Source organism: Sinohyriopsis cumingii, chromosome 5 (genome assembly GCF_028554795.1).
Source record: "Sinohyriopsis cumingii isolate HCF-2022 chromosome 5, ASM2855479v2, whole genome shotgun sequence".
In the NCBI taxonomy this organism is placed as follows: Eukaryota; Metazoa; Mollusca; class Bivalvia; order Unionida; family Unionidae; genus Sinohyriopsis; species Sinohyriopsis cumingii.
Genome location: NC_142965.1, coordinates 119,685,589 through 119,703,341, shown reverse-complemented (window position 1 = coordinate 119,703,341; position 17,753 = coordinate 119,685,589). Strand labels below are relative to the sequence as shown.

The 17,753-nt window shown below is 35.0% G+C and overlaps 1 protein-coding gene across 6 annotated transcripts in view; it reads left to right on the top strand.

The window, feature by feature from the left end:
• The window catches only part of LOC149800067 (beta-arrestin-2-like), a 247,941-nt gene that overhangs the window by 217,691 nt on the left and 12,497 nt on the right, over window positions 1-17,753 (top strand). The window contains exon 15 of one of the 6 annotated variants that reach the window (XM_089959625.1): window positions 1,265-1,314. The exons of the other annotated variants lie outside the window; for them this stretch is intronic. Coding sequence (XP_089815751.1) covers window positions 1,265-1,271 — 7 coding nt within the window. The 3' untranslated portion in view covers window positions 1,272-1,314. Of the gene's footprint in view, window positions 1-1,264; window positions 1,315-17,753 lie in introns of those variants that run through there. 6 annotated transcript variants of the gene reach the window in all.

Here is a 17,753-nt window from a genome sequence, read left to right as displayed (position 1 = left end):
CAACTGCTTCTGCAGTATGGAAAAAAGACAAACATTTTTCCCCTGTCCGCACATTCTAACTGGCCCACCCATTTTTCTCTGTTGCGTATATGTTTATTTTCAGGTAGTTAACCGTAGATTAATATTGCTTTTAATTCAGCTAGTCTACAATTTGTTCATGTGACTTTAAGCTTAATTTTGGTTCCCAATGATTTGGTGCAGTTTTGGCAGTTATGGACATAATTTAAGTAATTTCACGTTGGTCTTATTACTAAACCCTGTATCAATACCCATTTGATCCATATTCATTGGTGACAAAATGTTATTTTTGTATTCACATAAAGAGCATAATTGGATCAGAGTGTAACAAATTAGTAACTAAACTGATAATATTCACTTGAAATTCAGGAACATTTTTGCAGTATTTATCATGTGGATTGAAAGAGTGTACTATAACAAATTGTATCAGCATTAACTGAAAATAATACATTAAAGTTTATCTCCTACCAAAAATAATTAGGTGATTTTTCATTGCTTTTCCCCATCCATTTGATAATAATAAACTCACCAGATGACCAAACCAGCAAGCCTACATATGTTTTTTAAGCTGTTTGGTTTAGATTGCAGCATGAAGTGCTTTGTAGAGTGCGCATAAAAGCAGTAGGTCCATTGTGAAAGTTAAAATGTGTCTATTTCCTTAGAAACTGTGTTGTATGGATAAGTATGGTTGGGTTGCTACTATTAAACAGAGGTTGGACTAGTAGAGGTTGTATCTTGGATAATGCTGTGTATATTTCATTGTTTGAAGAAGGTGGATGGAAAAAATCAGCTACAAAATTTTCTGCATTTTTTATTTTAATAATGGAATGAAACCCTCTAATATTTATGTGGGATTTCATTTTTTCTTTTGTGTATTTAATTGCATTTTAGTGGGTCAATCTTTGAATATTATACGGCATTGTATTCAAGTTAAAAAGAGCATTCTTTACTGTAGCTGAACTGACAGGTAAGTTCCACACGATGTAGTTTATGTCCACTATTTCATAATTATATTGCTATGACGTTCTAATTGGGGCAATAAAACTTAATACATCCACTATGAGTCATGATATGGACAAACCTTGATAACCACTACTTCTAGTTGACGATGAAAACAGCATGAAATTATCAAGCTCCTCCATGTGTCTACGATCCATGTACTATATCTCAAATTCCTGGCAATCAGCCAGAAGAACAAAAATCCCTTTTAGGGACTGTTGTTATGAATTTTAAAATTATTTTCCAGACTCTAATTGCAGAAACTAGCTTAAAGTTCTGTCTCGGATCACATTGAAGGTGGTATTGTCATTTATGTTCTTGAAATTTATTTCCTTTTACAGGAGTTTGGACATTTTTGTCAAATAAACATATTTTATTGGCTTTCTTTCCTTGTTCAAAATTAGATTTTTATTGATATTTCTGATTTCTGATCAAGTCAGAAAGTATGGAATGTATTTATTTTTAAATATTAGTACAGAGGAAATGAAATGTAATTTCTCTAAAAATATGCAGCCTCACTTTTACTAAAATACTTTAAATCTCTTCACATATCGAGATTTTATACCATTGTCTTGCTTGTGTATTCTTCATATATTTTCAGTATTTTTTTGTAAGAGGTAGAGATAGTGGAAAGTCCACAAATTTGCCTTTTAGTTTTAAATTTTAACACATAGAAATGTTATAATTCTTGGGGGAATTTCTTTTAATAATTCCTACATTTTTAGAAAGCCTACACAATTTTCTCATAGATAAGGCAAGACACCTTTATGGAAAATGCAATATTTATAAAAGATATTTTAATCCTGACGAGGTTACAAAAATCTGTTTGTGTGAGAAAGAAAATTTGATACCTTTGATATAAATAAAGCCAGTTTGCACAAGAACTAATATTAACTGTTATATTCAGGAAATTCTTCATCACCTTCCATATGTGCTTTTGATTGACGGTAAATTGGGATTTGTAACCCACAAGTGGATATCTGTATACAAAATCTCCAGGGAAACGCTTTAATTTGAATCCAGCAGTAAAATATTGCTCAGTCCAGATGGTCATGCAATGTCTCAGAACAAGGTCTGCTTCCTTACCTTTAAAATGAATGATTTTTACCAGCCAATCTGATGTCTTAGAGTCACATGGGACACTTGCACTTGTTCCTGATTGAAATGAAATATATTACTGTCTCGGTAAACAGCCTCATTGCTTCTGTCTAGAGTCATATGGGACACTTGCAGTTTTTCCTGATTGAAATGAAACCATATTACTGTCTGGGTAAACAGCCTCATTGCTTCTGTCTAGAGTCCTTTTTGGTACATTTGACCTTTTGAAATTGCTGCTAGACAATGTCACTCCCTGTTGCACAGTTACTGACATTTATTGAGGGAGATAGGAAATTTTATGAACCAGTGAATCTGGTATTGATCAATGCAAAATGGAGATTGTTATGGTGAATTTATGTGTACATAAAATTGTATATTCACCAAATGAAAGAGCTCTAATTGTTTTCAGCTTCTTGTTATTTCAGCTATAAAAAGGCAACAAAAAAAAGATACGATAATATGTTAAAGTGGTTGATGTAATGTACAAATCCATAATGTTTTAATGTATAGTATGATGATTTATTGTGAATGAGGTTATGTCATGTCGTCCAGTGAATTAACTTGGAGAAATCATGCAATAGTAACTGAGATTAATATGATTTGTCTTTGTTTATACTGCACAATCTAGCCTTAGAGTGCATCACTGCATTCTAATGTCATTTTCAAACCATGAAACCTCCGCTGTTACAGTTAAGTGTCCATTACTCAGATGCTGGTTGTCCGGATTTATTTATCATACAGGTTAACTCATTAACCCCTGGAGGTTTTTGTAGTTTTTGCCTGAAATGCGTGTAGGAAACACATTTTGGGGGCTATTTCTGAATACCTCTTAATGCATCAACTTCCAAGAGATTTCTGGTTAACCTAATGCCTAGTTGTGTTAGAAACATTGTTTTTCATTGGCTATTTTGCTCGCGCATGAGCAGAAGGGTAAAAGTCGGAGTTTTTTTTTTTTTTGATTTAATAGACACATCATTTTCATATTGAGACCACGTTTTATTCCAAATGCCCATCTTATCCAACTTTTTACAAAAGGTTCACCTGTCTGTGTCTAGTTCAGACAAGTCTGCCTTAGATCTGAGGCCAAAAAGTATAAAATCCGTACATAAAATTAGATATCGATGACAGGCGAATTTTTGGTGGAAAAAAGTCGTCCAAAAATTGTTTTTCCCTCTGTGATTTGTAGTGCAACTAGAATGTCCAGATTATTTGGTATCATTGTAGAGCTATATCTGTCTACCTTTCTATAATGCCACCCACTTTAGTTTATCTTACATGACCTTGGCACTACAGAGCTCGGAAGTAGGCTACTAACTATAACATGTGGGTTATTAAGTTAACTGGGTGTTATCTTGACACACTATATATATTGCACTTAATTGTCAATTAACTCGACAGCCAGTGATGCATACATAATCCGAGTTTCCCAGGGGGTCAGGGTAATTGATGATTTACTGTAATGGGGATCTTACATGTGTTTCCATGACATCTAAAATGTGAAAACAGTTTTAATAATTTTCTCTACTTTACAATCCTGGGCAATCAAATACGGAAGTTATCCACATATGTTATAAATTTAATTAGCCAATTAAAAAGTTATGAGTTAGGATACAGTAAAGCATTGATAGCAGATGTCCCCTTTCACCAGCCCTCTACACACATACGCACGCGTGCATACACACACACACACACACACAGGAATAAGATGTATTATCTGTCCATTGTTTCCTATTTCATTTCTGCACAATAACTTGAGTTTTCTCTAATATCAATCATGACCAGATTTTGTAAGTAGTTTGTTTTGAGGATCAGAAAGAATGCTATCAATTTTGGGCCAAAACGTCAAATGTCAATGTCACTACAGTGGCTGAAATAAGAAAAATTTTCTCTTTAAATTTAGCTTTACATTTCAGACCTGGACCATGTTTGGAAATGGAATAAGATAGAAACCTATTGATCTGAGGGTCAAATGGTCAAGGTCAATATGTCTGAAAAGCGAAAAATGATTTATACCTTTTGATGTTTAGGGTCAAAAGGATACACTGTGACTTAAAGAAGAAAAATGGTATTTGCTTCATTATTTTTTCTAGACCATGTACCTTGACCTAAGTTTGTGGAGGGCTTGTACTTAATTATGGAAGAGGTCTATTGATTTTTTATTGGGGAAAAAGTTAAAGGGGATCATTTTGTAAAAACTGCAAGGAGGGGTATTCTATGTAAGCTCCTTGACTAAACTTTGTGCATGGTTGCACTTCAGATAGTAAAGATACCCATACATTTTGAGATCTAATGATCAGAGATTATGGTCTCGGTAAATCAGACAAGAAATTATGGTTTCTGTTCAGTAAGTTTAGTCAAAGACAGTGAACCTTTGACCAAAGGTCAAGGTCACTGAGATCAAACGTGCCTTACTATAGAATTAATTATAGTATTGTAGTACAGTAGATTTCCTCTATTACACAATCAACAACTGTTGGCGTCAGTGCAAAAGTTTTAATGATGAAACTTCCATTCACCATCACAAGTGCTTTTGGGCAATATGAGAATGTTGTCAAAATTAACATCTGCCTTGGCCGCTCATTTTGGATAATACAGAGAGGACTTGTGGACACATACTGAGGGCATAAAATTGCATATTCTAGTTTAAACAGAGAGAATGTGTTTCAGTCTTCTTATGGCACAAGTGTATGTTTCTTTAGAGGTGAAATTGCATTTGACGGTAGATTATTTGATGGATTTGATTCCTTTCAAATGTTGCCATATAATATGCAAGTAAACTTCTTTTGGCTTGGAGTGAATTATTCCTCTCAAGCCTATGACATGCTGTTTGCTATATGTTACTAAGAATAGTTTGTATTTCTAATAATAAAACTATTTCTATCATCTTAAAGCTGTTTAAAGGGATTTAGCTCAAACTTTGATATTAACACATTAACCCGGGAGCCTTTTGTCATTTTTGCCTGTAAATCGAGTAGGAAACACATTTTGAAAGATATTTCTGAATAGACTCGAAAACACCAAATCCTCGGTCATCTTTCAATAACATACTGCCTAGTTGTGTTAGAAACATCGTTTTTCGTTGGCTATTTGACTCATGCATGAGCAGAAAGGTACAAAATTTTGTTTATTTTTTATATATATATTTTTTTCTAAATGGAGCCATTATTTTTGTATGGAGACCATTCTTTATTCCAAATGCCCATCTTATCCTATCTTATCCTACTTTTTGCAAAGGCTCATCTGTCTGTTTGCAGTTCATACCGGTTTGCCTTTGATCTGAGACCAAAAAGTCTAAAATCTTGACACAAAATCGGATTCCAACCACAGGCGAATTTTGGGTTAAAAAAAGTCGGGTCCAAAAAATTAGGTTTTTCTATCAGTATTTTGTAGTGCAACTAGATATTCCAGATTATTTGGTATCATTGTAGAACTACGTCTGTCTACCTTTCTATAATACCACCCACATTAGGGTATCATGCATGACCATGACATTACAAAGCTCAGCAGTAGGCTACTACCTCCTGCCCCGTAAAGTCGTCACTAGGGGTTAATGTGTTAAGAGGAAATGATTATGCTTGGAGTAGCTGCCTCCTTTGATATTGTCTGACAGCTTCTTTTGTGGAACCATTTCAAAAGGAAATGCACAAAAATGGTATTTGCTTTAATATTTTCAGTAAAAAAAATAATTTTATTAATTTTTTATTTACTTTTTTAACATATACAAGGAAAGCATATTTAAGTAGTTAAAAGATTACATTTTTAGTGGAATATTTATATTTTGATATGATCAAACAAAGAACATGGTTATTAGTATCTTACAATTTATCTCCCTTTGGACCCTAAGCAGTCCTCCAAGTAGTCTATGTTCTCCTTACTGTAATTCTAATTTAAGTGCTGCTGTGCAGTTGGCACCTTTAGGTTGAAAACTGGATCTTATATAGACACTCCCAAAATTTAAATTTCTAAGTATACATATTTTTTACATTTTGAGTAATAATTCAGTATATTTTGTGTCCAGTTGAGTCTGTGCAAAACCTTAAAAAACTCTTTTGGCACTCATACAGATGTAAATATTTTATTCTTTGAAGACCTTACAATACAAAAAGAAGGCAAATCCTGCTAGATGACGATAGATCTGAATGCAAATGCCTGAGACATTGACATTAAAATTTAATTTCTCAATGATTACCAATGGATGTAAGCATTTTGCTTGATGTTTTCTTTGGTCTTTAAATATGCAAATTGATAATTCAAGCGCAAGTTAAACTCTTATTCAATGTGTGTTATTGAACAATTAAAGGTTAAAACCTGTAGACTGATATTCCCTTTTATCACTCAGTTATAACTATATTAAAAAAATGCAGCATTTGAACAGTAAACTTGAGACATGTTTTTCAAAAAACATGTGATAGTGATGTAAATTAGGCAGCTACAGTGGGAGTAGTCATATGCTTCCAAAATTGTGAAAATAATAAGTTATTTACAACAAGTTGCTAGTCCTGATCCAGCTGCCTCTTCCATTTGTACAGCCGATTAATGCTCTGGGTTGCAGTTTCAAACCCCGACAGAGTCCTACCAAACATAAAAATGGTACTAGTATCTGCCTTGCTTGGCCCTCAGCGTTAAGAGTTTGATGTTAGAACTGGTCGGCCTGGTGTCAGGATAATATCGCTATAATGTCTAGCAATGAGGCATCATGCCACAGACATATGGCATCATTTCCCACTCATTCACATTATCCTGACACCAGGCCGACCAGTTCTAACATTAAACTCTTAATTGTTAAAGCTATGTTAAAAATCCAAATCACACACACAAGTTGAAGGGCAAAGTTAAAAGATCCATATCTCTACTAGTCCCCCATTTAGATTTGAAATATTTGAATAATAGCAGTCAAACCAGAAGCAAATTGAAGATGCTTGGTTGCTCAAAATGAGCAAACTGCTGATAATGCAAAAGTCCATGGTGTGAATATGGCAGCCCAAAAATGTCACACAGCAAGAAAAAACATTTGAAGGAAAAGAACAGATTACTAGAGAAAAAGTGGATCGACACCGAGTTACCCTCCCAAGGTCAATGATTGTATTGTAGAATAGGTACTGCAGCAGAGGGACATGCAGTTAACCAATTTCTTCCAGTATTCTCATCAGCAAGGCTGTCACCCGCATCAAACTGCATGGATTGCAGTTTTTGCATTTCTAGAGGCTGGATGCAGAAGTTTATGTTTTGCAAACTTAGTTTTCAGAATATGAACATCTATAACAAGATAAACGGGTTGGATTTCGGATTTATAACAGAACACTTTTGATGGTGATGCAAATACATTGTTTAATGATGAATGACTTGAACAAGAAAAGAATTATGATTAATAAATGTGTGTATAAGATCCAAATATTGGACAAATTAACTTAATCCACATGAACCTAATAATACAACAAATGAAAATATAAATAAATGACCTTACACAGTACAAGGACAAAGGTAAATGATCCACAGTAATTTCGCACAAGAAGAAGAATGATGTGTTTTACTCAAATAGTAAACACTGGGTATTACAAACCCCAAAATTAGCCACAAGACTAAAATATTACTTGTATGGAGTTACACACTCCATCACCAGCTCACTTGGCTACCAGTCACACTGGTCAATAAAGCAGTCAGTTTTCCAGGTAGTCGCTGACCACCATTCAATTCCTGGTCAATCAAGCAATCAGTGCCCACTAATCAGTCAGTAATGCCCGATCACCTGCTACTCGACCAGCAAGACTGTTCACTCAGCTCTATGGCTGCTATGGTTCAGCTTCACAGCTGTTATGGCCTACTTCTGTGGTTATCTCTACATCTGGTACCACACTGACTCCAATCAGCTCTACAGCTGCGACTCCAATCAACTAAAAATACATTTAACACCGTGTACTATGTATGACATGGGCATATACAATAAAATATAATGATGTTATATACAGTAAGCTGTACAGATTGCATTATTGGCACATTAATTACAAAACAATAAACAGGTTGAGACATGAACCTACCCATGCCCAATAAGAATCCTATGGTACTAAACATTCCTTAAAAATGCAGCTTAATATTGCTAATTTAAATCTCTTGCTAAGTCACAGACAAGAATGGAAAATATTCGCATTATACTACATAAGCCAAAGCTACGTAGAAAATATACAAAAATAAACAAGGTAGTACAATAATTATAACATTTACACAAGAAATTCATAAATAATGCACATACCTCTACAACTGAAAATGTGCAGGTCCTTAAGTAGACCGATCACTGACAAGACGTTCCGTAACGTGAAGATTTAGTCTTACGGTGAGGCATTTATACACAGACGATGCAGTCATACGTCATCTGTGCACTGGAAGTATTCATTTTTTCCCATCAAAAGCACTTTGCATGTGTGGCATAGGATGAACCAAACTCACTGTTTCAAAACATTATACAATATACATAAATCACCCTTGGGCATCGTTGTACACAAAAAAAAACAAAAACCAAGTACATGTATTTAATAAATAAAAGGATTTATACAATTCCATGACATCTCTGGTCTAGAAGTTCCTCTGAGACTTTTCAACAGAATAAAGTGATTTTCGCATATTCATCTACACACAGCATGAGAAATAAGATTATCCACAACAGCTGATTGTCAGTATGGAGGAAACAAATGGAGTGAAGTCTGTTCTCATGCAAAGCACAAGATTAGAGAGACATTATATGTTGTATTTATGGGGAACAGAGTGATGCAACTGAATTTATGTTCCAATTGATCATCACATTCTAGAACAAAGGGTGGATGGACACAACCTATATCAAATTCTTTACAATGAAAATATGGGATAATAAACACACCAAGCATCAGGACAGTATGCTAATTTTAATCAGTGTACAAGGTCACATGTCAGGACAGTATGCTAGTTTTAATCAGTGTACAAGGTCACATGTCAGGACGGTATGCTAGTTTTTATCAGTGTACAAGGTCACATGTCAGGACAGTATGCTAGTTTTTATCAGTGTACAAGGTCACATGTCAGGACAGTATGCTAGTTTTTATCAGTGTACAAGGTCACATGTCAGGACAGTATGCTAGTTTTAATCAGTGTACAAGGTCACATGTCAGGACAATATGCTAGTTTTTGTCAGTGTACAAGGTCACATGTCAGGACAGTATGCTAGTTTTAATCAGTGTACAAGGTCACATGTCAGGACAGTATGCTAGTTTTAATCAGTGTACAAGGTCACATGTCAGGACAGTATGCTAGTTTTAATCAGTGTACAAGGTCACATGTCAGGACAGTATGCTAGTTTTAATCAGTGTACAAGGTCACATGTCTGGCAAAGCTTCATTTAGAATGGGCAAAACAATATTGGCACTGATCCCTGGGAGTTGCACATCAAAGCGCGAATCCATGATATATTTATTTCCAAGTCCTGATGAAAACAGAGTGCACGCATCGCATCAGCTGCAGCATACCCAACAAAAAGGGAAGAGAAAGCTATCCAACAGACAGATGATAGTTACATTGGGTATCAAAGACCTGGGATTCTGTTTCTGAGAGACCTGAGTTTTTAAAAGTCTTCCTCTTAACAAGAACTTCAAACTCTCAGAATGGATCTAAGGACTAACTCATACAATATGATTCAGTACTGCCAAATATGGGTGTTGCAGAAGAGCCTGATAATGGCAGTATCAATGAGGAGTATGTGTAATCAGAGACATCTACACACTTATTTTCTGTTGATTCAGAAGATGAATTCAAGGGGCTTGAACCAGATGATATTCTAAAGGATTATGATACAAAAAGCTTGGGACTGATGCTGCAATGACTTTTCATTTGACTTTACATTTTAAAAGTGGCAGCATTTCTGAGATAGGATTTTACTCCATATATAAAAATCAAAATATGATTATTTTTGTTGTCAGAGTAGTGTTGAAGTATGGTTCATTTTTAAGGCAAAATGATGAAATGCAGCCATGATTTGTGAAAAGATGAGTAATCTGCAAAATTAGCAAATCCCACAAAACGAAATTTCAGAACTCCCAAAGGGAGTTTGACTTTGTGAAGCGCAGCAGCAAGGGGTAGCTTTTTATTTTTTGCATGCTGCCAATGCCATATAAACATGAGTCATTCTGGAGTGCACAACATCTATTGACATAGCAACAACACTATCCAGCTTGTTTTCCACTCTCTCAATGCTAATACAGAAAGATCATTTTCCGTACTGGGAAAAATCCAGCAAGATCTTTAGGAAACCTGGAAATTTGAACATACCAGTCTCTCTTGAACAACAGTCTAAAATGAGTGTCACTGTGAACACAAAATGACATTTGTATTTACCCTCCTTCCAACGAAACTGTTGGGAGTAACAGTGACTGCAACTAATAAAGAAAATATTCCACTCTCCAATGGTTTTTAAAGACAGAAACTTGGTATATTGTTTCATTTAATGGCTATGTGGCTGTTTACTGGTATGTGATTTTGGGCACATGTGCATATATAGTGATGATATTGGACAATGCTAGTCTACCAACCATTTCTGGTTTGTAAGTGTATTAATTGCTTCAGAGAAAACAGGGATGCTATTTTCTTTTTATATCAATTGAATTTCCAGTAGAATTATATAGGCTTAAATGAAAAAATAACTTGTTCGCAAATCTGGATAACATCGCTTTTTAGACCATGCACACTGACACCACCCATGGGACGTAAAAACACACTCTCTGAGCCCTAACATGTGGCAGATATGCAGACTAATGTTGTATTCCCGTATAATTTGGATGAATGTTATATTCCTGTTACACACATAATACAGCTTGTTAAATGTGATTGAAGGTATAAAATGTCAAGCTTCTTTTAACTTGTTTGTGATTTGGTTTTTGATTCCATTTCACTCACACACATGTATACATTCTCTCACCCTTTGAAGTCACTGGATCAATGGCAGGCTATCTTACCCATCTCACTGATTTAAAAAAATCATTGAATACTAAGAGGCAGATATCTTGTATTCATAAAAAAAAAATCATTTAATTCATTTGGAACAAACTGCATTATTCTTGTATGTGTTTGAAGTACATGTACAACATATTGTATGCCCAGAGCCAGGTCCTCCCTCCCCCAACCCCAGTTCCCTTCATTGTTTTCATAATACCTACCCTAGAAAATGGTATCACTGATCACACATACCACTGTACTGTTCAACAAAGTGTAGCCTAAGGTGACAAGTCATCTGACTTGGCAATATACAGTATGGTATAAAAACATATAGGAGTGGTATTAAATAACTTCTTTCTGACACACAACTACAAATTAAATAAAGGATTTAAATGTTTAACTTGTTCGCATTACAAATGCGTTAATTTCTCCATTTTCCTATAAATTGCTTCATTTCGCTTCAGAGCCTCATTAAATTTATTACTGTGGGAATATTGACCTTTTGTGGCTGTCAGAATATATGGGTCAAAAATAGGAAAAGTAAGGCAAGGTTGGCAGTAAAGTTTCCAAGTTTATGAGGGGGCAGTATAAATACTCCTAATTTTTCTAGATGCCATTTAACTTGCTTTAACACACACACACACACACACACACAGATTGCTTTGCAAATCATACCTTGCCTAAAAGAAGGAATGCTAATCATCTGTATACCATGGTAAAATGGTTGCAAAGGCAGTAGTTCTAAAGTAATCCTGAAAAAAATCCAGCATCAGAAACTTAAGTGTGATTCCATTTCCAGGTTGAAAGTTGCATGTCCTATGCTGCAAAATTGATAATTATGAGCCAACGTCATCACTGGCATTCAGCTAATTGAACAATGCTATCTGACTCATTCGAGTAGGCGATTGCCTTTAAACTATTTCTTTCATAGTGACGGAAATCATTTTAGCCTGCTATTTTTGTTTTTTAAAACTAAATATGGATAACCAATAACATGCTGAAATGTATTCCCAAGATTATCCAAGCTTCATTTTGAGAAATTCTATGATGATGAAATTAAGACACTTGTAAGGCAAGATGAAAGAATAAGACCTGAGTAAACCAAATGTTTTCACCTACTGGATACACGTGTCAAGCCAGCTGTAGCCCGTACGTAAAAGTTATCAAGACTTCCTTTGCTATTTACACATGACCAAGTTCACAAAATTACCGTAAAACATGTTTTAAAAAGTTTTCATTTTTATTGTCAGCAATAAATTGATTGATATTAAATAAAGATGGGACTATTTGTAAGATATTAAATGTTGTTGTGTTGTGGAGTTTAACGTCATTTTTCAGCACACAATAGGCTATACATGGCGGCCAGTATTAATGGTGGAGGAAGAACCCAGGAAAACACCGGAAAGAACCACCGACCCACGAGAAGCTACTGGCAAGCTTTCTCACATACCCACATTAGCCGAATCCGAGACTCGAACCCACGCAGACAGAGGTGAGATGGTAGTGATCCGTAACGGAGAGCGCGTTAGACCACTCGGCCTAAATAAATAAAGATGGGACTATTTGTAAGATATTAAATAAAGATGGGACTATTTGTAATCTTTTATTTTTAAAGATTCAGAACCTAATCCCAAGGGTCTATTATGCAGGGTAGGACACATGACCTTGACATTGGAAATGGGAGTCACACTGAATTTTCCAGTATTGAATTAACAATGGCTAGTCTGGATTACACTTTGGAGAATGGTGCCTAAATAAGAAAATGAGACTTTGATTTTCCAGGTTTTTTATATATAAATTACATGCAACACTGAAGACAATTTAGATTTTGTATCCATTACTAGGTTGCACAGGTTTTGTAAAACATTTACATTTTTCTATTTTAATCCTGGAGGAAGAAAGAATAAGTAATTGAGGTACACACAGCAGCAAGTCTTCTTGCAGTTTGCATCTTAACACTGTAAATCTTTTATGTTTTGCAAAAAGTTTGTTTTACAACCTGAAGTATGTGGATTTATTCCCAATACACCCATTTTTCTATGGCATTAGTTATATGCTTTAAAATTCTCCTTCACTTGATTTGCATCGGATTTGAATTTGCAATTGACACTACTGTATATACTCATGTATAATACGAGTCCAACTGCTAACTGCCCCACCACATCTGCCATTGCATAATGCACTAACAGATCTGGGTCATTGCAATTTATTAGGAGTAATTAGTAGAAAAAACAAGATGGACCCTGATCTGCCTGCACATTATGCTATGGCAGAACTGGATCCTTGTTGTTTGCATTTGGACTCGACTTATTAGCAAGTATTTATGGTATTTGGATAATGTCTGCAAATGTAAAACCTCCTGCAAAATATAGTTGATTTACAGTGGTCACAAAATAAGCTTCAGCTGGCACCAAAGATATAACATTTAGTCTTGTCGTTAATCCAACAACCATTTAGTATAGAGTTCTATTTTTTCATTGGTTTCAATAACATTTATCTTTGTGTTTGAATCATGCAGCTGTAACCAGCATAGATACAGGTCTCCTTTTCTGTTATTACCTTCTCTTGAGGGAACTGTTCTGCTTCAGTTTTGTCTGGTGAGATTACAGTATCCAGCTGAAATCAAAGACTCTAAACTCCACCAGACATAGTAGTACAAGGATAGTTCCTAAGAAAAAAGGTCGTGATAGCATGGCATCATGTGACAAAATATAACATCAGTTTGTGTTAGATGTGTCAACTGCAACAGGCATAACAATGGTTTCCATATTTGGTATCCTAACACAACTTGTAATTAGCCAATCAGAAATTGTCATGTGTTGAAATTAGCCAATCAGAACTTGTTATGTGCTGTAATTAGCCAATCAGAATTTCTCATGTGATATAATTAGCCAATCAGAACTTATCATATTATGTATTAATATTATATAATGCTTTAGCAGATCATCAATCTCAATATTTGACTTGTACAGACCAGAATCTGCTGTTTGGTCTATGCTGTGTGCAGTTGTATGTATAGTGGGTCCACACTAATTGTCACATGGAACCAGGTAATGTATATACTCACTTACAAGTCAAGTCCAGCTATGAACAACATAGTCCCTTATCTGCTGGTGCATTATTATGCAACGATAGAGTCGGGTCTTTGAAGTTTGCAGTTGGACTGTACTCATAAGTGAGTATAGACAGTACTCCATGGTCATTTTTTTTACACATGACTATGCAGTATATCTTGAACTAAGAGTCATGTGATGCAATTTTCATCTTGTGAATACTCCATAGAATTAACACTTTTAGGGTACTGGTTTGGTGCAGTAGCTGGTGCATACCCTCTGTATATGAGAGTATAAGATAAATCATCCCCATGGTTAGAAATCGTTGGTGTAATGTAATATATGTTTGAAGGATTATTGAGAATAAAATTTCAATATTCATTATGTGTGGATCCTTTATGAAATTTGCCTGACAAAAAATTACGGTTAGTTTGTGTCTTTTCCAAAACACAACACATTTGTTTCTTTGTTTATAATATACATTCAGCTAAGAAGGGAAATATGCCATCCCATAATGCATCAGCAGATCAAGGACTACGTTGTTCATTCTTATTAGGCTGCAGTTTGACAGCATGTGAAAATCATGGACTACCGGTACTTTCCTCAATCTAATTTAGGTTTCAAGCAAATTGGGAACTGCATAATTCATTCCAATTTGATTGTCAAGGGATGACATAGGCAGATCAGGGACTACTTTGTTCATATGATTAGTTTACAGAAATTAGGCAGATTGAGGGCTGTTTTTTGCATTCTGATTAGGGTCAGCATGGGTAGATCATGGTCAGCTATATTAATTCTGATTAAGGTTATATATAAATAGTATAGACCCTGGCCTGTCCTTGCATCATTTGACTTACGTTGCTCACAATTGGATGAATTTTCTGTATTTGTACTACATGTAGTAAATATGGCATATGGCATTATTGACAGGGATGAAACTGATGGAAGCAAAATGTGTTTTGATTTGGCATTATTAAATAGAATATCTAACAGGCAAATTTCATTTGTATAACATATATACATGTATCACAATTGGAACACTATATATTATGGATCACATATCTGCAGTACAATCACTACTGTGACTTTGGTGTCCTATTTTTAATGTTACCATATATACTTGGTTTTAAGTCCAGTCCAACTGCAAACAACATAGACCCTGAATTGCCATCACTTACTATGGAGGCAGATCAAGGTCTGTTTTGTTTATCCTACTGAATACTCCTAACAAACTACATTTACCCCGATCTGCTGGCACATTATGTGATGGTAGATCTGCTTCTGTATAGTTTGCAGTTGGACTTGACTTACAAGTGGATAAAAGATAAAGTGTACTTTACAGCTTGTATTTCAGTTCTTCACAGATTTATTCAGATATAATTTCAGTTCCATTTTTTTTTAATCTTCCACTGTTTGCAGCAAGGGGACATTTAGATATGGTCCAGTCCATCCCTTTGCATGTATGTCTGTCCATGTATCTGTCCTCAGAATTTTGTTATCAAGATAAATACAAAAGATCTTTAAAAAATACTAATTGTGGGCAAATTAAATTTAATAGGCATATTGTATCCTATTTGCAGAAGACCTGACTTGATTGTTGAGTCATTAAAGCAACTTCTTTTAATACCCATTTTCACTACTCACATCAGGAGGTATTGTGTTAAGACTGCCACATGTCCATCCATATGCATGTTTCCTATTTCATGTATGTACAAGTTGTTCACCATCTACCATTACCTGATTATGTGGATTGATTGCACTTGGGATGAGGAAGAAGCCTGTTAATTTGGGGATCACAGAGCAAGGTCATGGATTAAATTAAGAAAAGATATTTCCCACACAATAATAGACATTTACCATATTTTGTTGACGGCTCGCAATTGGGGTAAGGAAGAAAATTCTTAATTTGGGGGTCAAAAGATCAAAGGTCGAGGACACAGTGGCTAATAATCGAAATATATTTTTTGCATAAAAATCTAACTTCTCAATCATGTGCCTTCCCCAAAAGCCTGTTGATCTTGTTGTCAAAAGGGCAAGATTACTGTTACTGGAAGAACAAAAATAGATTTTGCATAAATAATTTACTTTCAGACCATGTACCTTAATCAAACTTTGTGGATGGTTTGCACTTAAGGTATGGTAATAGTTGTGGGTCAAAGGTCAGGGTCATTTGATTAAAAACAGTGGATTTTACACCATGCATGTACTTTTTGGATGGCTTGCACATAGAATAACAAAGACACCCATAGTCTTGGGGGTCTAAAAGCCAAAGGTAATGGATGAACTTTTGTGATTTGGAATGTTTTGTCAAAAATCTTGTTTTTATGATCAGATAAAAACTGCTTTAGGCAGACAAGTAAAATTTAGTATTATTTCTTTCTTATTATAATGTGATCCATGGGAGTCATAGAGTATAATGCCTTATAATGAATTACATATACATTATCCATTTAATCCCACTGTGGATCCATGATCACACTAGCCTTTGTACCAGAGCCATTTTAGAATATAGGGCCTTAGAATGTGAGCCATGTTTATTGCAGGAGTCAGGAGTCCTGTTATATTATAGGGCCTTAGGACAGGAGTCACGTTATATTATAGGGCCTTTGAACAGGAGCAGTGTTATATTATTGGGTCTTAGAACAGGAGCCATGTTTTAATATATGGCCTTAGAACAGTAGCAGTGTTAAATTATTGGGTCTTAGAACATATAAGACCTTAGAACAGGAGATAAGTTGTTTGAGGGCCTTTGAACAGGAGCCATTTTATAATATCAAGCCCTAGAATAGGATCCATATTAAAATATAGATCCTTTCAACAGAAATCATTTTATATTACAGGACCCTAGAACTAGAACTATGTTATACTATAGGACCTTATGACAAGAGCCATTTTATATTACAAGGCCTTAAAATCATGAGTCATGTTATAATATGTGGTCTTAGAACAGGAGCAGTGGTATATTATTTGGTCTTAGAACATATAGGTTCTTAGAAGATGAGCAATTTATATGTTATAGGGTCTTAGAGCTTATAGGGTCTTGGAGCAAGAAACATGTATTTTATGGCCTTGGAACAGGAGCCATGTTATGGTATAGGCCTTAAAACAGGAGCCATGTTATAGAACAAAATAGTGAGCAAGTACTCTAGATTCATATGTAGATGACCTGATTATATTTGTATGGTACTCTTTGTCAATTTATCTGGGTTTTTTTTAATACACTTTTTTAAAAAGTATTTCATAGTTAATCATTCGATAATGAAAACCTTTTATGCACAATTACCATATTCACTCACTTCAAAGTTGGATCCAACTTCAAACTAAATACACTCAGTTCTGAAATTGCATAATGTGCTGGCACATCTGGATCTATGCAGTTTGGGGTAGTTATTAGAACAAGCATCATTGACCCTGATCTGCTGGCACATATGCAACTGCAGATCGGTATCTATAGTTCAACATTCAACTAGATTTGTAAGCATATATATATGTTAAGCAAAACAACTTGAGGTAGGTGTAAAAATCAGGTATATATCTTTGTATTGATATGTAGATGAACTGATTTTCATGCCACTAAATTTTTCTGATAATTTTAACTTTTTTTAGGATTTCACTTTTTGGTCTGTAGAGGAG